Source organism: Benincasa hispida, chromosome 12 (assembly GCF_009727055.1).
Source record: "Benincasa hispida cultivar B227 chromosome 12, ASM972705v1, whole genome shotgun sequence".
Classification (NCBI taxonomy): Eukaryota; Viridiplantae; Streptophyta; class Magnoliopsida; order Cucurbitales; family Cucurbitaceae; genus Benincasa; species Benincasa hispida.
The window spans coordinates 32,123,148-32,144,988 of NC_052360.1; the positions used below are offsets into that span (position 1 = coordinate 32,123,148).

At 36.8% G+C, this 21,841-nt stretch overlaps 1 protein-coding gene across 1 annotated transcript; it reads left to right on the top strand.

Moving 5' to 3' along the window:
* The first annotated feature begins 2,116 nt into the window (after positions 1 to 2,116).
* LOC120067185 (flowering time control protein FY) lies at positions 2,117 to 21,466 on the top strand. The gene is made up of 18 exons (XM_039018661.1): positions 2,117 to 2,324; positions 7,139 to 7,230; positions 11,463 to 11,531; positions 11,720 to 11,824; positions 12,263 to 12,358; positions 12,438 to 12,520; positions 12,651 to 12,722; positions 13,234 to 13,331; positions 13,993 to 14,052; positions 14,141 to 14,201; positions 14,301 to 14,388; positions 14,471 to 14,534; positions 16,424 to 16,502; positions 17,012 to 17,101; positions 19,309 to 19,385; positions 19,546 to 20,078; positions 20,278 to 20,529; positions 21,069 to 21,466. Exons 1-18 carry the CDS (start codon positions 2,117 to 2,119, stop codon positions 21,138 to 21,140), a joined length of 2,199 nt encoding a protein of 732 aa, XP_038874589.1. The 3' UTR covers positions 21,141 to 21,466.
* The last annotated feature ends 375 nt before the right edge of the window (positions 21,467 to 21,841 follow it).

Sequence of the window (21,841 nt, forward strand, 5' to 3'; positions counted from 1 at the left end):
CGATTGTGAATGATGCGTATTTTGTTGATATAGTTGTACAGGATTAGATGGACCAAACTCCATTACCTAAGAAGTTCAAATTACATTACATAACAAAATCCATCACATAACAAAATCTATTTCCTAAGAATGAATTAGATAAAATAAATTCATGACATAAAAAGGACAATTACATAAAAATTATAATTACATAAAAAATATAAGTACATAAAAGATACAATTACATAAATCAACCTAACAAATAGCCCAACAAAATCATCCAAAAAACTAGTCCAACAAAATCAACCCAACAAAATTCAATTTCTAGGTTCAACATATAAGATCTAAAGATTATACATTTAAATCAACCCAAATCTAAGATCCATAAATTATACATTTAAATTAGCCAAAATAAATACAAAATAGTATATCTATGAATCATACATTTAAATCACCCCAAAAGAAAACAAAATGATATATATATGAAGCAATCTTCATTTTTATAAACAAATACATATATGGGAAAAAAATAAAGAAAAAACTTTACCTAAGGCGAACGACGACAAAGATTGGAGACAACGGGTGGTAAATCGACTCATGATGGCAGCAAAAAGAGAGGAGAAAAAGGTAATCGTGAAGATAGCGGACGACGGTAGATTTGGCGACCGATGGTAGCGGGGAGGAAGAAAGGAGAAAAAAGTATCGGATGGGGGAAGAAGAAGGGGTTGCAGCGTTTAAAGGACCACTAAGTCGTGTACCCACGACTTAGGGTAATTGTGGACCCAGTCCATGATTACCTTGGTCAACGCTGCATGACTGCCACATTGGCAGTCTGCGTGCCAGATCACAGGGACTTGTGTACCGGGTACACGATTTAGTTCTAATTGTGTACCGGGTACACGATTTAAATGTAATCGTGTACCGGGTACACGATTAAAAAAAATCTATTTTTGTCAATATTATCCACCAAACCCTATTTTTGTTAATAATTATTAAAATAACATTTTTTTAAAAAAAAAATCCAGAATGCTACATCTCTATAAAATCAATTTCCTATTCCAAAAAGGTTTTAGATCTCACAATCAAGATTCTTGCCTGAGAATAGCAAGGTAGTCCGACGGTAGTGTTCCTCCTCTTGTTCATGAAAGAAGTTTCGTATTCGTGGGAATTCGTGCAAAAAGGAAACTCATTGAAGAAAATCTTCAAGGGTAAGTTTCCATTCCCTGTTTATCATGCTTAAATGTTTATCCTGTGTATTGTTTTATCTGTTTGTCTGTCTTTCCAAAATTGAAATCAATGGCACGTTCGTATGCTTCTATATGGGATTCGATCCCTTTATAGAACCCTTCCACTCAACCTTATTCTCCAAGACAATCACAACAGTCTAATGCACGATGCCATTCGTGCTGAGACTGTCGCCTGAGTTCTCAAACTACCGTCGTTGCAGAAGTTATTGCCGATAAGTGCCATAGATCTTCCTCTCTCTCATTCATTCTTCATCATTTTTACTATTGTTGCATGTGGCCATTGAACGAATCGACCAACAGTGTTTAGATGAGTATCGAGGGATGTTTGATTTTTGTTGAAGTTTTAAGTTTTTGTGATATGATTGACTTCAATTAAAATATTCATTGTTTTAAAAACTGATTTGAAGTTTGGCGAGGATGGTAGCTATTGTCCAACAAGGTTAAAGACATACTAAAATACTTAAATACAATGCATGAATTTGTTTTAATTTGTGATGTTAATTTTTATCAATTTTAGTGTGGAAGATTAATTTGAATACTTGCTAATTGTGTTTTTATTTAAAAAATTTGTTTTGCTATTTATAATATTTAGAAAACTTTTTGTTATTTTTTCAAAGTAAACCATAAAAATTGCTATTTGTTTGCCAGCCCTTCGATCTGCACCGGCCCAGCCTTCTGCACTCCGAAAGCTCAAAACCTCGAGACACCAGCTGAAATCGCTCATCAGATGAAGCAACCGAGAGATAAAATGTTTTAGGGTTTAAGGGTCTTAACTCTTAATCAACCCTCTTCTCTTCTCTACATTTCTTCTCATTCTCATCTCTTCTTCTACACATAAGATTTTCCTTTCACTCGTTAGCTTCAATTACATTAGTTTCAGCATCTCCAGAATGTACGGCGATCCCCAACAGTTTCAGCAGCATCAGCAGCCGCCCAATCAGCATCCTCTTGGTGGGGATTTCCCAAGAGGCCCGCCCCTGCCAGGGCCACCGCCCATGATGAGGCAGCCATCTGCTTCTTCAACTACACTCGCTCCCGAGTTTCAACAGCACCATCATCCTCGCCACCCCTCTGGCCCTGCTCCTCCTCCTTCCGAAGGTAAAACTCTCTCTTCTGTTATCTAGTCTATGACATTGGGAGTTTGTTCTGCGACTCAAATCGTTTTGGACATTGGGTTGGTTGCTGGGATTTCTGGGCGTGTTGTTAACTTTGTCAATGGGGCCTTAGATGTGTAGTTTGCACTGAAAGCGTAAAATTGATTGTTGGTCCTTTCTCTGTAACATCAGTCATTTTCCCAGGAGGGAGCAGGTGCGTTCAATCTTGAATTATTTAGATAAGGGGTTCTACTGCAGACAAAAGCCTTTGAGAAAGTCAATAGTTTGAGGACAATGAGATGGTTCTTCCAGGCTCAATTTAGTGCATGCTGATAGTTCTTCTTGTTGTTTTCTAGGTTCTTCTCTTATTTGAAACATGTTTTCTTTCCTCCCTCTCTTTAACATATATATATATATATAATATATATATTATATAAGAGAAAAGTAACTAAGAGTTGAGCTTTTGAATTTTTTTTTATTATATATATATATATAATTTTTTATCAAGCACTTTTTGATGGAGGTGGGTAGGCCTTGATCTAACATACTCTCTCAAATTTTCGCTTCTTTGTAGTCTTTAACTTCCCCATTAAGTTCTAGAGTATAATTTCCGTGAGTGGTATTTTTTTCCCCCTTAAAGTGAGAAGAGAGGAGTCTTGCTGGTGTTTGGGACCTTTGGGTATTTGTCCTCCCTAGCACTTCAACAATTTAGGTTAGGGAACCTAGTTGTTTGCGTTGGTAGATGTTGATGGATATAGGGTGAATATGGTGAAAATTTCTTAGTGATAGAGGGAGCCTTGCGAGAGCTTATCCACGTTTGATTTGTATCCTAGCAGTCCTTAAAGTGAGCCCAAAAGAGGATCTTCTGGATTCTGCCTTCAAATGGGAGAGGGAAGCTCAAAAGGGGAGTTTGCTGTAGTGATAAAAAAAGAGAATATTAGCTAGAGCCAAAAGTCTTAAGTGAAATGGAATGGGCCAAGGATGGGATTGTAACACTGCCTTTTTTTTTTTCCCCATAGGATGGCCTGTGGTAAGAGAAATAAGAATTGCAAAGGTCCTTTGATCATGGGTAATGGGGAGCATACGAGCAGTGACAAGGAGGTTGAGGCAGTGCTTTTAAATGCCCAAGGCGCACAAAAAAGTGCGAGTTTTTTTTTTGTGAGGCGCACTATGTATAAAAATATTACATTAAAAAGAGAATATAATTGAAGTGGAAATATGGAAAAAAAGGGACCCAAAACACAAGAAATTTTGCATTTAGGTTTGATAAATTTGATCCTTTTAGTTAATAAAGAAGGAAAATCCTTTATTATTACTATTTTTTAAAAATAATTGAAAAGCCCCAAGGTGCAGGGCTTTGATCCTTGGGGCTTCACGAGGTGCCAGATTTGTGCCTTGGACCTAGGCGCGTGTCTGAGAGGGCTTTTTAAAACACTGGGTTGAGGAGGAGGTTTTTTGGTGTTTTCAAATCTTTATAACCCTGACGTCCTGCCAAAATCGTTTATTCAAGGTATTGGTTATTGTCCCATTTCGACAAGGGATGGAGAGGAGTTGGTGGCCCCGTTTACGTTGGAGGAAATTAGAAAAGCAATTTTTGGGAGTGACAGGTGCAAGTCCCCGAGCCTGGATGGCTTTTCCATGGTTTTCATCCAAGATAATTGGAATCTTCTTAAGGTTAAGTTGGAAAGTGTTTTTAAGGAATTTTTGAGAGATGTATATGGAATTGTTCTTTATCGAAAACCTTTGTTTGCCTCATTTCTAAGAAGGAGAATTCCAATAGGGTTAAGGATTTCAGACCTATTAGTCTCATCAATAGTGTTTATAAGATCCTAGCTAAGGTCCTTGCAAATCATTTAGGGAAAATGCTCCCTTCAACCATCTCTGTGGTGCAAGGAGCTTTTATAGTGGGGAGACAGATTCTTTGGAGATGACTGAATGCTTGATGGGCTTGATAGTTTTTCCTTTAGTGGTAAAGAGAGTTTTATGGAGATGTGTTATGCGGTCTCTCTTGTGGAGTCTTTGGAAAGAAAAAAAATAGTAGAATTTTTTAAGATAAGTATGCTTCTTTTGATTCATTTTGGGTTGTTTCACCATACAGTCTCTTGGTGGTATACAAATTACACCATTTTTTAATTTTTATTTTATAATTATAGCCTTTTGATGATTTTTTAACAATTGGAAGACTCTTCTTTATTAGTGGCTTGGGGGGGGCTCTTCTCACACACACCCCCCCCCCCCCCCCTTTTTAATGAATATACATTGTTGTTTTTTTATCAAAAAAAAAAAAAAAAGAACAAGGATACAGATTCTTGATCAGGCCCTCATTGCTAAGAGGCCATTGCGGAATTATAGAGCCAAAAAGGAGGGAATCATTTTAAAATCAACTTTGAGAACGCTTATGACCATGTTTATTGGGACTTTGTGGACAGGGTAATGGAAAAGGAAGGTTTCAAGTAGAAATGGAGAATGTAGATTTGGGTTTTTGTCAGGAATGTGAATTACTCGATCCTTGTCGATGGTACTCCATACGGATCAATAAAGGCTTCAAGAGGTTTGGGACAGGGGACCCTTTATCTCCTTTATTGTTCCTTTTGGTTGTGGATGTTTTAAGCCATATCATCTACAAAGGGGTGGAAGGTAGCATTCTTGAGCCTTTTAAGGTTGGTTTGAAGGCGTTACTTTTCTCATTTTCAGTTTGTAGATGATACAGTGTTCTTTTGCTCTGGCATAGAGGACTCTTTCCTAATCCTAAATCATATTATGGGGTTCTTTGTGGCAATGTCAGAGCTTAAAATCAACAGGAGTAAGTATCAGATCTTGATTATAAACTGTGATAGGGAGAAACTCAAAAGATGGGCTGCTTTGGTTGGTTGTGAGATTGGCTCTTCTTCTTCTTCCTACCTTGGCCTTCCTTTTGGAGGAAATCTGAGAACTCTCTCTTTTTGGGATGTCCCCACTGAGTAGATTACGAAGAGTGCCTTGTGAAAGAAATTTCTTTTCTCTAAGCTATTAGACTTACGCTGATCAGATCGGTGTTGAGTGGAATTCCTATCTATTACCTTTCTCTTTTTTGTTTGTCAGTTTTGGTTTGAAGAGCATTGAAAAGGCCATGAAACACTTCCTTTTACCTGATTTTTGTATGGTTTGGCTTTTGTTTTCTTCTTTAAGTAACTTGTCTTTCATGACAGTTTTTATGATTCCTTTTCTTGCATGAAGTGATTTCCTCATTTAAAAGAAAAGTCCAAGTGGTGATAGACCCTCCAGAATAGATGTATCATTTTTTCTCTCTAAGATTTCTCCCAGGGTCGTCATCTTCCTTATGAATGGAAATGTTCTTTTATCCTACATGAATCAATACCTTTTGTGAGGTCAAAGGAAGTTATGAATCTTTTTTTTCAAGAATGCTATGGGATTGTGCTCCTTTTCAGCATATAACAACCAATTGCAGTTATTGGATTGTGCTCCTTGCCTGACTGTCTAGATATGGTGAAGCTGTTATATGCTGGAGACTCGGAGAGATGCCATTGCTTCTACATGGGGGACTTTCACCATTGTTGTGCAATTTTACCTTGAGGATAAGATGGTTCCTTGGCAAGGGTAATGAGACACTTTTGGTTATCAATATTAACAGGAAGTGTGCGTGAGTGAGAATTAGCGCTTTGTGTAAATAATATGATGGATGTGTAGCCAAACAAGTGGAAATTTTAGAAGTTTGTCGTAGTACTCATGAGTCATGATAGATAAACTGTGTGCTTGGTTTATACTAAAGTTCTTTGATTGGTGTGTTAGTTTCTCTCTTATTTCACAATGTTGTAATGGGAACCTCTTTTGACTTCAACAACATTTAGGGATGGGAGGATTCAAACCTCCGACCTCTTAAGGTCGAAGGTATATGTCTTAACTAGTTGAATTATACTCTGGTTGGTTATCTCGAAATCTCTTTTGAATATAGTTAATTACGAAAGGAAAATATCCTTTGACTATATATGATCTAGTTTGGGGTTAGTTTGTTAACTGGTGTTTGAAAAATTTATTCCCCTGTTTTCTGTCCCCTGTTTCTGTTTAGTTAGTTTTAGTTCTTTAGTTACCATGTGGCAACTCTCTTGGGGAAGCCTTGTTTAAATTTCAGCTTGTGTTAGCTAGTATTTAAAGCCATTCCCTCTCGTTAATATGATTTGGATGTTATTTTGTTGACATCTCACCAACTTGTCTTCTCCAGTATAGCTTCTTTTTTGATTTCATGACAATTTAAGACCTTCAAATGATGGATTTAACACTTCTCTAGATCACAAATCTAGCATTTGAAGCATTCGATACTTTAATATGTCCTATATATTGTTCTTTGAAGTGTGACTGTGTGAGGCGAATTAAAGCACATCTGTTTTTGAAGGGCTTAAGTGCAAAGCAAAAAAACAGAAAGGGCCTTTTGTTGTGAGGGCATGATTGAAAACATAAATAAATTTTTTATGCAAAATATGTTAGTATGTATAATAAGATACCGATAAAGTTAAGAAATTAGAGTATTGCAAGAGATTGCAGAGAGAAATGAGCATTTTCTTAAGAATATTTCTTAGTTTCTTTATGAAAGGCCTACTGGTGTGAGGTGGATGTCTCACTGGGCCTTAAAGATGGAAGATCCAAGGTGCCCTCGCCTTGCTTCTTAAAACATTGGTCCCACATGTCCCAACATCCCATGCATACATGTTTGATGTGGCAGGCAAACACCTCTAGAATATGCTTGGGGCCACTGACTTTTATTACTTTTTCTTGGAAATTTCTTTGACACTTTCTAACAAGTCAAAGATATATTTGTTGCAGCCCATGGGGATAGTTTTGCGGCCAAAAGAATGAGAAAGCTCACTCAAAGGAGGGCAGTAGATTATACTAGTACAGTCGTGCGATACATGCAGGTACTGCTTGTGTATGGACTTGACATATCTTGTCTTTTGACATGGCTCTTATTCACTGTTTAAGTCGATTTCTTGCCTTTAACAACTGAGGTTTGATTCAAAAGATGGTCAATGCATCTTTTTTTTTTTCTTTTTGGTGGGGCGGGGGGTGTTTTGCCGGCACTATTTTATTAAGGCTAAAGGGTGGCAAGTATAGTTCATTGGAACTTTTTTTTTTGTCAATGGAAATTCAGATCACTTTAACTCCTTTAAAAAGTATTGTCCCTTTTTGGTCCCTTGTTAGATTCTACGTTTTCCTTTAGCCTTCGATTTCAAAGTCCTTTTGTAATTATTCGATAGACACCACTTGTATAGTAGAGTCCCTTTCGTTTGTGGGATTCCCTTGTATTCTTTCATATTTTTCTCAATGAAGGTATTTTTTTGTCAATAAAAAAGAAAGAAACCCCTCTAAAAAGGCCATAATTCCTCTCAAGCCAAATCCCCAAGGCCCAAATAATGGTGAAAAGAAAAAGCCTGCAAAAAGATTTTGCCCTTCCCTCTAAAGGGGAATTTAACAAAATTTCCTCCATCATAGCCCTGAAATCCATGTTTCATTCCAAAAGAGACTTGCAAAATTATTCAGGAATTTGGAGCAAGTTGATTGAGCAAACTAGAAACTCCAAAGAACATGGTCAAGGTCCTCTGACACACCACCACAAAGGGAGCAACATTCGAGCCCCAAATGAAAGAAAGAGTTATTTAAAATTTTTTTTTAAAATTTTTAAAATTTATTTATTTATTATTATTATTATTTTTATAGAAACAACTACTTTCATGGGTTGACCTAGGTGATAAATAAGGGAACATCCCTTTGATAAAGGGGTAAGAGGTCATGTCTTTCTACATGGATTCTTTCATTTTTCTCAATGAAAGTAGTTGTTTCTATAAAAAAACATTTAACAAATATGAAAAAGAAGGAAAAACAGAATATGTATTTCTAGTGACTTTTAGAAGATCTCACGAACCTATTTTCAGAAACCCATTAAAAAAGTGGGGACTATATTTGCTCACAATGACTCTATGCCGCTAAGTCTTAGACTTCTGTAAGTAGCACCACAAAGCAATCACTTGCCCAACAACTTCTCGTTTTGATGGTAATATCGAAACCTGAGCTCTTTAAACTATTTGTCATCTGACAATATACGACTTTCCCCCTTCATTTAAAAAAAATCATCCTCGAGTTATGAAGTAATCAAGCTGCTTCTTTTGATAGTTTGAAAAGAATTCCACAAGACATTGTTGAAATATGGTGTATTTGCCCTAAGAGCGTTTTAGTCTTTTTACTATTATCTGCTATTTTAGAGTTTTATTTCTGAGTCCGTGGTGCTTTGTAGATGTAACAAATTAATAAGAGTTTTTCTATCGTGGTTTTTTCTCCCTAGCCTAGGGTTTTCCATGTAAACCTTGTCTTCGTCTGTTCTTCCCTATTTTCAATATGGTATCAGAGTAAGGTGATGAAACCCTAGCTGCGATAGAAGAAATTCAATCATCAACCCTAGCAGGTGATGGAACTACGACAAAAGCGACAAATACCGCTGCCATTCAGGTTGTCGTTGACCGATATCTTCGATCCATCCTCAACCCAGTGCAGTCACAACAGCTGATTGGGACCAGCCTAGCCGCGTCGCACGAGGTCCAGCCATCGATTGGAGCCCTCCTAGCCGCACCGTCGATCGAGATTCCGCCAGCCGTGTCTTGTCGTCTTCTATGCTTTGGGTTTTAAACAACATTGCCTTATCTTCTTTCTTTCTTGTGTCTGTCCACGCACAGGATCTACAACTTCCTGTCTTCATCTTCATCAATTTTCATTTTTTGTTCTTTGCACCATAGCTTTGATCAAGGTTCTTTAGGTTTCGCTTGCACGATTTCACGGTTTTGGGTGAATTCTTTTTTGTTTGTTTCTCATCTTCATTTGTTTTTTCTTTGCATGATTGAATTCTCTAGCCTTCCTTTGTTATGCTTGGGATTTTGAAATAATTGCATGTGGACTTCACTTGGGTGAATCCTCTTTTGTATGGAACTTCCCAATTAAATCGAACCAAATTTGTAGCCATAGCAACCTAAAGTTGATTTCAACCACCTCTTTCTTGATTTCCTTGGGGGCTTCACGATTGATGTAGTGATTTAGGTGTGTTCTTGAATATTCGGCCCCATTGGCTGTGATCCAAATTCGAAAGTAGGGTGAAGGCTTTGAACTCCCTTCTTGTGCTTTTAAATTCCTTTCTAGAAGTTTTTTCCTTATTTCTTGAGAAGTGAATACCCTGAAAGGTACCCTTTTGTGAATAAATTTGGGTTGGTTGTGTTGAACAACGAGCACAACTCAAGTAACTCCTTCTTGTGATCGATATCAAGTATTTTTTGATCATCCATTGGCAGCAACTAGCGTTGGCCCATACAGTTTATTGGTTTCTCGTCGGTGATAGTTAACATTGGCCTAGACGATTGCTCTGATACCATTTTTTTTGTTTCTTTTGATTTTTACGAATCGAAGCGACGAAGGGCTGAATCTCAGTGGATCGTGGCAGCAAGGCCAATCTGCCACTTATAATATCCTGTCGCGTATTTAAGTCGTCTGCAAAGGATTTTACCCATCGCTCGGTGGGAATTACGTTACAAGGCGGCCCCCGCAACTCATCCGTCACGAGGGCTTAGCCAACGACACGTGCCTTTGGGGAACTCTGATACCAAATTGATGTAGTCTAAGTGACTAAAAGGGGAAATCTCCCCAAAAATCAATTAAATGTTCTTGTTTCAAAAGAGTCCATCAAATGTTAATTACAAATCAAAAGTTATGAATACAAGAAGACAAATCTATATTTAGAGAATTGAAAAAACAAACTAATCTTAATGCTAATTTAGAATCTAATCCTAATTATGGTTAACAAACTAAACTAATCCAGTAATCCTAATCCTTTTTTTTAAAAGGAAACAAGACTAATCCTAATCCTATTTAAGCAAGGATTTGACCAAGATACCCCAATTTACTCTATTCTTACTACATCATAAAGGAAAAACACTCATCTCACTGCCAACAATCAATTCTAGTGATTGAGATCTTTCCTCTATTAATCTTATTACTTGGCATAGGTTTGAAGAAGAAAAGTAAGCTATTCAGATTAACAAAGGATAGCTATTCAGATTAACAAAGGATGTAACCTCCTTGAAACAAAAGAAAAGGACCTTCCGCCAATTGAAGGTGCAGAAGGTGAAATCTCTTCTTTCCCACAAGGAACCCTCCATACAACCCTTTTCCACACTAGTAGAGACCGGTCTGCTAAGAATATCAACCACTAAAATGAAGAGAAAAGGGGTGAGAGAGTCACCCCACTTAAGGCCTCTAAAAGCAAGAATCGTAACACTTGGTAATTAATGAGAATGGAAAAATTCACGTTCCCTATGCAACTTTACATCCAAACCCCCCATTTAAACTCAAAACCCTTCTTCTAGAGAATCTTATCCAGAAAAGACAAATCCTCATATGATTGAAAGCTTTCTCAAAGTTGGTCCTAAAGATGATACCTTCCTGATCTCCTTTCCTATAATCCTCATTCTTCAATGCTCTCATTGGCAATAAGGACTCGGTCAAAGATCTGCTTACATATAATGAAAGGCCCTTAGGACCCTGAGATCGTGCTAGGAAGGACCTTTCTCACACGGTCAGCCAATGTCTTGGCTATGATTTTATAAAGACTCATGACCAAGCTGATGGGTCTAAAATCCTTAATCTTATCCCCTTTTATTTTTTAAGGATGAGAGGAACGTAAGTTTCATTCATGGGAGAGTATATCACCTCTCTCTTGTCCATCACCCTTCTTAGCAATGTTGCCTTGATTTTGTTATGATTGTCAAAGAAAATGAAACAACCACATCAATTATTTTTAAAATTGTTTGTTGCACCATAAAATCTTTTTTCTGTAGTTAAATTGAAAATATGAACTAGACTCATACAGTTGGCTTTTGTGAGACCGTAATGTAGTATCAAAAGTTTAATTTGTTATAGTATGATAATATAATCAATATATTTCTTAAAAAATTATTATTTTTTTTCTTGTTTCACTTCTCCCTTTGTGATTTTGTGGGGTGGTGATAGGCATGCCTTTTAATATTATGTTACTGTGCTTTTGTTTTAATTAATTTTTTTTCCTGATTTCTATTTTGGTTATGTAGTTTATAATCTATTAATTGATCTGCAGCTTCGTATGTGGCAACGAGATTCGAAGGATAGGACTGTGTTGCAATCAACTCCAGCAGCAGCTATCGATGTCAGTGATATTCTTAGTTTGTTGAAAAAAGAATTTCTGAATTAAATCATTGTTGATATCATTTTTGCTCTCTTGTTTCTTAAACCTGTACTATAGGCACTAGTGTAATTGTTTTACTATACATTTATTTTCTGAGAGAAATAACTTTGCTTTTAATAGCCTTTATCTTACTTGAATCCTTGATGCAGATGTTGCCACCAGCTGCCTATTCAGATAATCCATCTACAAGCTTTGCCGCAAAGTTTGTCCATACATCAATCAACAAAAATCGTTGCTCAATTAATAGGGTGCTGGTAAGTTGAATTTTTCTTAGTGGGGGTAAGAAACAATATAATTTCGTTTCCTCGACAAAACTTGTGAGGGGAGAAGGCACGAGACTTAACCTTGTTAGAAAAATCACTAAACCTATTCATTTAAGTACCATATGTGTAGGAGGTTATGGATAGGTGATTTTTTTTACTATTCCAGTTATTATCCATATTAGTTTAGCACTAGCAGGAAGTCATAGACTCATAAGTCCTTTGTTAATCCGCAACTTATATTATAGGCTTTGCTTTACAAAATGTATAGTTCTGAAAATTGAATAGAGTAGCAGTTACATTACATCAAAGGTTCGTTAGAATATCTTCCTTCATCATTTCATGAGAAAGATGGTGCTTTTTGGCATTCTGGGACTTTCCTCCATCTCACTAGTGTTTAATATTCCCGTGTTGTTTTCTCTTCTTCCAAAGTGGACTCCTACAGGGAGACGTCTTATTACAGGCTCACAAAGTGGTGAATTTACCCTTTGGAATGGACAGTCGTTCAATTTTGAAATGATTCTTCAGGTATATGGATCCCATAATTAATTAATGAAATTGCATAAAAATGAATGATAAAGGACTTCTGGAACATCTTCATTGGCAGGCTCATGATCAAGCAATTCGGTCTATGGTATGGAGCCACAACGACAACTGGATGGTCTCTGGTGATGATGGGGGATCAATAAAGTAATTTTCTCCCGATAAGTTGGATGTATTATATGGTCTTTCTCACAATTTCATGACCACTTCCTTGTTTGCTGTAGAATAGATTTGTCGAGCAAATGGTCATTTTCATGTTTAACATTTTTTTCCGTAGGTATTGGCAAAATAACATGAATAATGTGAAGGCGAATAAATCAGCTCATAAAGAATCAGTTCGGGACTTGAGGTAGTAATTAATAGCCTTTTTCTTAAATATATTCCTCTCGCATAATACTCTTTTGATAGATAAATCTTCTTGAATAACAATGTCTACTAAGAAAAATAGGACATGTTATAGGGGTGAAAATTGCAACTTACAGACAAATAAACAATCTTGTACTATAGAAAGCAAAGGAAAATTCTGAAACTCCTTCCGCAACAAAGCTACACAGAAGCTAAAGGTGACATGAAGGTGGGACCAGTGGGTGGAAAATGGAAAGAGAAGGATGGGGTTTCTATTGCATTTTAGCATGGTGGGAGCCAAAAATAGACCACACCTGAACTGTAGTCAAGTTCCAATTGTTCAATTTGATTCTGCCAGCCATTAGGGAACCTTCTCTTCCCTTATCATCTCTAATCTAGAGCTCCTACCATTTCTCGATCTCCGTATAGAATATATATTTGACACAAATGCACATTTTAGGAGGCTGACATTCTTGTATTTCTTTGGTTGATTACAAAGAGCTTTTTTTGAACAGCTTCTGTAGGACGGATTTGAAATTCTGTTCCTGCTCTGATGACACTACTGTTAAAGTTTGGGACTTTGCTCGGTGCCAAGAAGAGCGCTCTTTGTCTGGTAATGTGCTTTGCATTTTTTTAAATCAATAGATATTTTAATGGATAGCAGCATAATGTCTACTTCTGTAGCTAGCAGATCATGTTTTGTAGCAATGATTGACTAGGTGTATTTAGACATTTTTTGATAGTTTATATGAAGATACACTTGTTCAAATTTTCTTCATGTTATTGGGTCGATGAAAAGACTTTTTTTTTGTCTTCTTCTTTTGATAAGAAACAATTTCATCGATGTATGAAATTTATCATAAGAGGCCAAAACCCAATCCAAAGGAGTTAGAAAAGATTTCTCCAGTTGGTCTCAAAAGAGAAGATAGATTGCATGAACTTAGAAAGATGTGCATTTGCACCATATCATAGCTATATAGATAATATGTTCAGAAAAGTTATCAACAGTGTTTCCCTTATCTTTAACAAGATGACTGTTATGCTCCTTTCATGAATTCTATAAGAAACCACGAATCAAATGCATCCACATAATCCTCTTAATTGGGTTAATGTAAAGTCATTTGCAGGTGTGATTGGATAACTCTGCATGTCTGTCAAATTAGATCTTTTTAAGTGTTTGCTTTTGGTGGTTTGTCTTCAAGATGCATGTATTTTGGATTTGCTTGTTAAGAATCTTTGAAGTAACCCAGACTCTCTGTTTTGAACTCAGGCAGGCCATGGGTGGGATGTGAAAAGTGTTGATTGGCACCCCACAAAGTCTCTACTAGTTTCAGGTTTCTGCCTTGTTCTAGGAAACTTTTTCCAGATCTTTCCATGAGTGATCTTGAAAATATTTTATTCCTCTGGTTGAAAATTTATCAGGTGGAAAAGACAACCTCGTAAAACTTTGGGATGCAAAAACTGGCAAAGAGCTTTGTTCATTGTGAGTAAAATAATTGATTCTAATATAATTCTAGTTATAAAAAAAAAAAAAAATATTAATGCTGGACTAATTTGTGAGGAATGATGATTGTGTCTTTAGTCATGGTCATAAAAATACAGTACTATGTGTCAAATGGAATCAAAATGGTAACTGGGTGCTGACTGCATCAAAGGATCAAATCATCAAGGTAATTAACTTCTCTAATTTATTGATATTAACATTTCCCTACGCTCTCTTTTATGTAGTCTTAATTATTTTTTCTTTTGCAGCTTTATGACATCAGGGCCATGAAAGAACTTGAGTCCTTTCGTGGACATAGAAAGGATGTGACTGGTAAGTGATAACAATTTGTAAAATTTTTGTTCTATTTGATGGGGACAGTTCTTAAATCGACCATCCACGTTTAATGTTGTTTCAAGTGGGACCTTTTCTTTCTTTTGTTTCACTTGGCTACTCCGGCCCTTCATTTATGTACTTTTGTTCATTTAATTAATTAATTAACATGCTGTTACAATGAGAATGTTTTGTTCCACTCTTGGTCTGAATATTTTTGTTAAGTTATTTGTGTTGATTGGTTTAAGATTTTTTTTTTTTTTTTTTGGGGGGGGGGGGGGGGGGGGGGGGGTGATCTTTCATTCAAGGTTTTCCTTATTATCATTTGTGACACATCAAGTAGAATATCCAAGGCTAGAATTCATGAGTTTGGAAACTCACATTTTTGTTATGTTACTATTACTATTATTATTTTGTTTAATAAGAAACCTGCCGTATATATTAGGAAGAGGAAAGAAATATATATATATATATATATATATAGAAAAGATAAAAAAGTGTTCAAATATTAGTTTTTCAACATAGAGTTGATACTAAAAAAAACATGAAATAATATAACAATCCTAAACAAAAGTCTAAAAGTCCTAAAAATTAAACTCATCATCTCGAAATAGGTCTTTGTTCTCATTCTCTCCATCATTGTACTCATAGGCTCCCTAAATGAAATAGACCAAAAGGGGAGGTCAACTATGCAACTAAGGCCAACAGCCTGCACAACACCTCCTTATCAACCATATTAATCCCAATCAGTGTGTTTTAACACCTCTTGAGACTTGAGCAAGTTAGAAATTAGAAACCACCTTCCACCAATTCTTCAAATGCGTCCTCCCTCGGGACAGACAATGATTTTGTGGCATATTTTGTAACGCCCCAAGCCTAGGATTTGGAATCCAAATTCGGCACCTGATGCCCCGACATTCCCCTGCCTCTCCTGCTACGTGACAACGTCATTCTTGCTTGTCTCTAGCTGCTTCTAAGACGACTATTCCCATAAACCAACATGTGTCCTTTCAGCATGCTCTATTCTCACTCATTGCTTCCTAGGAAAATTCCAGGGAGGTCATTGAACATAGGATTGCTCCGAGCTAAGCACGTTTAACTTTGGAGTTCCTATGATTGAGCCGCCAAAAAGGAAGGTGCACCTTGTTGGTATAGATAGTAGCTTTCAATTTTTCTTGAGTCTTTCTTAACCATGCTTTTATATCCTTAGGATCCCTCTCATTTGGATGTGATCTCGGTTCATTCATGTCCCCTTCCTAAAACTTGGGGCATTACATACTCTAAGTGAGAAATTACCACATTCCAACCTCTCTAAATTTGTCTCCATTCCAGAAGTGAATAAGTCCACTAAAAGCATCTCCCAAAAGTGTAAAGAGAAAAAGAGGAGAGGAGGCTGCCTTGCCTCAAACCCCTTATAGCCAAGATTTTACCGCGGTAGGTTACCACGGGGCCTAACATTAATTATGATTGACAACCATAGAATCGGTCAATTTTAATTTTAGAATTTTACTCTTTTCAAATTGAATCCTTCGATCTAAGTTAGAAAACCATTCATGGCCCACCAATAAATTAACTGAAATTCAGCATCCAGTATCTAGCCAGAAATTATTCAATTCCAGTCACAAAAGCACCTTGAAGAATGTCTACACATTTTGCCACAGATTAGTTGAAAAAATATGAAGGCTATTAATCTCACCACTTGTGAAGTTTAGCATCCAATTTGGTAAAACTGAAGTTTAAGCTTAAATTTAACATACTCAGCTAATATAAGGATAAAAATAAATATTTCCGTTTATTTTACTTTTAAGGTCAGTGCTAATATTAAGTTTTTTTCCCCTTTTATTTTATCTATAAGGTAAATACTAATATTAAGGTGATTTGTTCTGCAGCATTGGCCTGGCACCCTTTCCACGAAGAGTATTTTGTTAGTGGGAGTTTTGATGGCTCTATCTTTCATTGGCTTGTTGGGTATGTTTGTGCTTTAGTTGAATATTCGATTTCTTGTATTGTATATAATCTATGTTTTTTACGGCTGGGAATAGTTTTGTTTTGGCTTTGGAAGGAAGAGGGATGAGTTTTTGAATAAAGTCTATTATGGTACAAAGAGTTGTAAGAGTTGTTAGGAAGGGTGCCCTTTTCATCATTCCTTCTTTGTGGTTGTTGATGTTCTTAGCTGTGCTTGCAGGAATGTGATAAGAGTAGTGCTGAGGGTTTTCAAATTTCACGTGGGTAGCAAAATAATTCATCTTTCTCATGTTATGTTTATTGATGATACAGCTTCATAATTTCTTTTGAACATGCATCTTGAAGATAGTCACATTGTTGGATCAATTCCTGAGATAATGTTAGGATTTCCGTTTTTCTATATTGTTACTTTTCTTGTGATTTAATATTGATTGGTGTTTCAATTCAATTTTTGACTACAATGATTTAAAGGTCACCAATCTCATTTCATTAGATAATTCTCTTATCCGCAGACATGAAACTCCTCAGATTGAAATTACCAATGCACATGACAATAGTGTGTGGGACCTTGCTTGGCATCCTATTGGTTATCTTCTTTGCAGGTATGGATAATTTTGTATTTTGTGCTCTGTATCTGTGCCTCTCTACTTTTGTTAATTTTGCTGGAATGTTTGTTTTAAAAGGTTCCCATCCTATTATTGTGAATACAAAAAGAGGTTTCTATCCTTTCTTTTGCTCTGTTGTATAGAATAGGATTGTTTTGTTATCTTGCAAATCTAGTAATTTGTTATTCATTTCAAATTCTCACACAACCGTACAATGTAACTCACTCTGAAAGGTGAGCTTTAATAATTAATTTCCCCCCCAAATACGGGACTTTTTCCAATGTCAATTAACTTTTTTTTGCATAGAATAGTTTTTTCTAGTTTCTTATAAAAAATTTAATGTCATTTTTTCTCAACAAAAGTTTGGTATTTTATTTAAAAAAAAAAAAAATCAAGCTAGCCTTTGCCATTATGTCGGATTATGGTCAGGCTTCCTTGCGCTCTCTCTTCCACGGTCTGTATTGTGCAACCTCTCAACACTAAAATATAGTTCTGTTTCTATAAAGGAAGCATGGAATGTTTACACAAGCTCTATTTATAGAAATCCCAGAAACTTGTGTAAACATTCCACAATTCCTTTATAGAAATAGAACTATATTTTAGTGTTCAGAGGTTGTACAACACAAACCAGGGAAGGGAGAGCACAAGGAAGCCTGGGTAAGCATGGAATGTTTTATTTCTATAAAACTTGACAAGCCATAAAAATGACCTGTATCACAAAAGGGCAGATGACGAAGGTTCTCCACATTCTCTAGGCTGAGCATGCTAAAGTTGAATGTCTGAAAAAATAACTCCAAACTGAGCAAGTGTAATCAGTTGATCACAACTCTCGAGGAGATGAGCAAGATCTTCAGCTACACCTCTAGAGGGGATGCAACACCATCAGCCTATCAAGTAGGACGAATTCCTCATAACTCTATTTAGGGTATTAACTCTTCTGTGAAAGACATGACATACAAAAATTTGATCTTCTTGGGAATTTTAGTCTTCCACAGTGAGGAAAGATAGGGGAAAGAGTGATTCACTAGATAACGACATGATCTCCCAAATGTGGGATGGGCAGAAGCCACAATGATTTTTTGTAGAGGATAATGGGCTCTCCCAGGATGATGGAATAAGTCTTGGATGGTTTTTTGAATCTTATGATACTCAAAACCTGACAACTGGTTGGCTTGTGGCCTTTTCAAATAGCCGATGAGTAGAAAGCATCAAAATACAAACATGGATAGCGACTGTTACAATGATGAATAGAAAATAAAGCCAAGTAAACAGTAAATTCTCATCCTTAATTGAGTATTGTAGTTTGAAGATCAGTATAGCCGCTCATAATGTTCAGCAGCATTGTTGACTGTTCTGCTTTGAAAAGTGATGAACTTCATCACCTGGATTACTAGAGGCATGATTATTGATCAACTCGGACTGTTCAAGCTCAGCATCTTGTAGTTGTCTTTATTCAATAATCAAGGAAAGAGGTTCTGGTTGGTTTTCTCTTCAAAGCTATTTGACGTTCACAGGAGTGTGGTTGGTGATATTGTGATTTTGGTCTCCACTTGTCAGAAGGATGGTGATCTTGGTTTGGAAGGCTTGGAATCGAAGCTTCATCAAGGGTTTAAAGATTTTGTTATCTATTTTTCATCCGATTTGGGTCTTTGGAGATTTCTTCAAACGTTTCATTTATTTCAAAGGGGTTTCTATGTTGATTCCCTCCTTTGGCTTGTTCACTTCGAAGCTGCAAGGATCTCAACATTTCCTTAGTGTCCTCTAAGTTTTGTGTATTTTTGTAGTCAATTTTGCTGGTTGTTTGAGATTTTGCTTTTGGCTATCCTTTGTTCTCGTGATTGGTTCACTTGGGATTTTACTTCCTATGTTTTCTGGTACTCCATTTGTATTTTGAGCAATAGGCTCTTTTCATTTTATCAATGAAAAGTTGTTTCCTCTCACACGGAAGGAAAAAAAAAAGGTAAACAGTAAGTTCATTATATCAGAATGTCTTTCAAATGTGTTTGTCTTTTCCTTGGTACATTATTCTGTTCTTAGGTATGTCGATCAATACCTTGTCAGCTACTCTTAAGTCGCGAGGTATCTATATGTGTGTTTTTGCTTGTTAGGTTTTTTGATATATGATCCTTCATTTGTTTCTGTATACTAATAGCATGATTATTTTGAAGCACGTAGGTTCTGATAAATTATGTTTCCTTTTGCAGTGGTAGCAATGATCACACAACCAAATTTTGGTGTAGAAATAGGCCAGGAGACACTGCTCGTGATAAGTTTAGCACAGGTAAGTGCTGCTCGTGAAACAGCATGGTGTAATTGTTGATTAGTACATTCTGTGTATGGTGCCTAAGTAATCTAGCATTTGCACGATTGTCATAGAATGAGAGAGAATTGATTGCACTTGGAAATGTCATCTGTTTTGACTTGGTATGTATTTTTCTTAGGTTACAATGAGCAAAATCCTGCTGGTTCTGCTCGTATGCCTGGTAACTTTGTGGTACCTGATGGACCCACTACTCCCGGACCATTTCCACCTGGGCTAGCCCGAAATGAGGGAACCATTCCTGGCATTGGAGTTGCAATGCCCTTATCTGATACTGCAGCAATGGGAGAACATAAGCAGCCACATCAAATTTCAATGCCAGTAGGGGCTCCTCCCCTCCCACCTGGTCCCCACCCTTCTCTTCTTGCTGCCAATCAGCAGCATTCTTTTCAACAGAATCCTCAGCAGTTCATGCAACAACAGCAGCAACAGCAGCAGCAGCAATCACAACACCACCAGACCCAGCAAATGGCCCCAGTGCCCATGCAACCTCAAAATTTGCCTCAGTTACAGCCTCCATCGCATTTCCCTTTGCTCCCACACCCAAATTTACCTCGACCACCCCAAATGCCCACACTGAATATGCCTTCACAACCTGGATCATTGCCTTCACCAGGACCTGCCTCGGTGCCCATGCCTATGCCTGGTCCAATGGTATGACCGTTTGCTACTTTATCTATTTATTTAATTTATTGTTTTCTTATTATGGGAGTTTCTAAATCAAATGAGATCAGTTTAATTATTTTATTTGATGACTTTTTTTCTGTTCATCTTAAAATTATAAATAATATCTTCGCCAATCCTACTCCCCCGTTCTTTTGAATGCCTGATGAATTTTACCATATGCTTATAGGGGATGCAAGGATCTATGGGTCAGATGGTTCCTCCCATGCAGCAAAACCATTATATGGGCATGAATCCAATGCACTCTGGACCTATGCCTACCAGTGGTGCTCCACCTTCTGTCCAAGGTTTTCAGAATAATTTACCAAATATGCAGGGCCCATCAAATGCGTCTGGAGCACCAATGTATCCACAGGGTGGTGGATTCAATCGGGCACAGGCTGGGCAAATGCCAATGACGCCAGGGTTCAATCCGTACCAGGTAAGATTATAACAGTTGTCGTTTTCTCTAGCATCATCTTCTGACTCTCAGTTTTCCATTATAGAGAAACTGAATTGCAAATATGATTAAACATTAACCCCTTGAGGCTGTTAAATCATATTTGCATTCTTGTCTATGGTACTACAACCAATCTAGGCTGTATTTATCTGCTTCACCCTGAAGCGGGGGTTCAAATGGGACAATCCTATTCTACCATTGTAATCAAAGCTAGTAGTGAACATGAGTTTCAACTATGGAGAATAGGATTCATTGAAAGGGTAAAATATATAGAGATAGTGGGCAGATGAGTTTTGTTCTCATTTCCTAATAACCCATTGTGTATTGGCTGCATAAGATCTATTGATATCACTGGCCTTCCTACCAAGTAGCTGAACCGTATCAAGTTTGATAGTGCACAAATATTTCAATGCTTAAATGGGTGTTCATAAGCATCAATGTTCTTTTGTTTTGTTGACGTTCTTAGAACTTTGCTTATTAAGCCACCAGATTTCTTGAATGTTTTGCTTTCTGTTCCGCAGTTTGGTGGTCAACCTGGGATGCCGCCACCGCAACCACCAGGCCCCCCGCCTCATTCTCAGACGCCTCAGTAATCCATTCACCATCAGTGTGCATTGTAGAGAATGCTCCTTCCCTTTCCTGTGTGGTATTTATTCCTTTCAAAACATCTAGAGGTTGCTGTGAAGATGTGTTTTAAAGGTCTTAGAGTATTTGCTGTTTGACACATAGAGAAACATGAGCTTCTCCCTCTTCCCCTCCCTCCCGTAGATTTTAGTTTTCACTTTTATTCTTTTTACTTTAGTTGATGTAACGTCTTGATGACTGATTTCAATGACAAAATCGTAAATTCATCAACTGACAGAATATTTTGTCGTGTATTTCTTGATTTGTACTTTACTTGAATGCTTCATAGTTAAAATTTTATATATTTAGATGAAACCTTTTCATGACTAAAGCTAGCAGATTAATTTCAGCCACCATCTTAATCAAAGGGATTATTGCGAAGTGGTTTTCTTGTTATTTTTAAATCTTCAAAATTACAAGTTTATTCTATAAAACAAAATGAAAAGGAAAAAAAAGTATACCATTTCTTGTTCATGTGTAGCTTATAAATAGATACATCTAATAACTAATTATCGTATAACGGATGAATTGGGGGCCAGGGGCAGAGCCGCAGAGGGGTATGTATCCACTCCCCTCAAATAATCGTCTATGTATATATATATATATATATATATATAGTTTCTCATCAAGTAAACTAGAGTTAAATATATGTTACAGTGTTAATGATGTT

Excerpts from the sequence above, each read along its gene's own strand:
- LOC120067185 (XM_039018661.1), top strand. The coding sequence starts at position 2,117 with ATGTACGGCGATCCCCAACAGTTTCAGCAGCATCAGCAGCCGCCCAAT. Across the intron at positions 12,723-13,233 it reads GAATCAGTTCGGGACTTGAG|CTTCTGTAGGACGGATTTGA; the intron begins GTAGTAATTAAT and ends TTTTTTGAACAG. Across the intron at positions 20,530-21,068 it reads CAGGGTTCAATCCGTACCAG|TTTGGTGGTCAACCTGGGAT; the intron begins GTAAGATTATAA and ends TCTGTTCCGCAG.